Below are 1029 nucleotides of genomic sequence, written 5' to 3' on the forward strand. Positions count from 1 at the left end.
CTCTCTCTCTCTCCCCCCCCCCCCTCTCTCTCTCTCTCTCTGAGACTGTGGCCTGTATTTTTGTACGCAGGTGATGGCAATCTTGGCTCGACCAGAGAAGTCGTCAAAGGTAAGGAAGTACTGGAATTGGTACCACTACAGTGTGGGGAGGGTTTTGATTATATTTGCAGTAGCAAATGTCTTCTATGGAATCCATTTAGGTGGAGAGGGACGTGAATGGAAGGGTGGCTATGGAGGTGTTCTTGCTATCTTGTTTGTAATTGCTCTTATTTTAGAGGTGCGAATGTGGATGAAAAAATGAGTTTCTTGCACTAGCTACTACACTTTCAAGGTTTCCATTACTATTTGTAACAGAATACTTCTTCGATTCTGCCTTTGTTTTTTTTTTTTTTTTAATTGATTGATAAGATTGGATTTTACCTGGGAATGTCGATTTATACCATTGCCCTTCGTGTGTTAAGTGATGCTGAACGTTTGACCTGCTTATTAAATGAAATTGCTTTCCATTGATCATCAATATTTTGATGGTAATTATTTAAAACTTTATTTTTATCTAAAAAAATAGATTGTTGTTGAAAAAGAAAAAAAAATTAATTTAATTTTGAGTTTTTAAACTTTTTTTATATTGTATGGTTTTATAAATGTTTTAAAGTGAAAAAAATATTAAAAATAAATTTTTATGTTAAAAATACCTGCCCTAATTTTCCAGCCATAATTAATGGCTGGATTCCAAAAAAAAAAAAACTTGTTACATACATGTTTTCTTTCAAAAAAATATTCATCCAGCTTCAAAAAAAATCATATAGAATAAATAACCCTAACCTTTTTTATAAGCTTGAATGTGATTAACCATCCAATCCAGGTTTGTATGTTTAAGTTTTTTTTATTAATTAATTTTTTTGTTTTTTTCTTTTAATTTTGTTATTTATTGTTGATTTTTTATTGGTTTTTTTTTTTTTTTACAAATTTTATGATATTTTTAATAGAATATAATTTATTTTTTACTTGTTTTATAAGTGATATTTTAAT

The 1029-nt window shown here is 29.0% G+C and overlaps 1 protein-coding gene across 1 annotated transcript in view; it reads left to right on the forward strand.

Moving 5' to 3' along the window:
- The window catches only part of LOC105112654 (cytochrome b561 and DOMON domain-containing protein At3g07570-like), a 2195-nt gene extending 1778 nt beyond the window's left edge, over positions 1-417 (forward strand). The window contains exon 4 of the mRNA XM_011008429.1: positions 71-417. Coding sequence (XP_011006731.1) covers positions 71-301 — 231 coding nt within the window. The 3' untranslated portion in view covers positions 302-417. The remainder of the gene's footprint in view (positions 1-70) is intronic.
- Positions 418-1029: the final 612 nt, after the last annotated feature.

Source organism: Populus euphratica, unplaced genomic scaffold, assembly GCF_000495115.2.
Source record: "Populus euphratica unplaced genomic scaffold, PopEup_1.0 scaffold350.1, whole genome shotgun sequence".
Taxonomy (NCBI): domain Eukaryota; kingdom Viridiplantae; phylum Streptophyta; class Magnoliopsida; order Malpighiales; family Salicaceae; genus Populus; species Populus euphratica.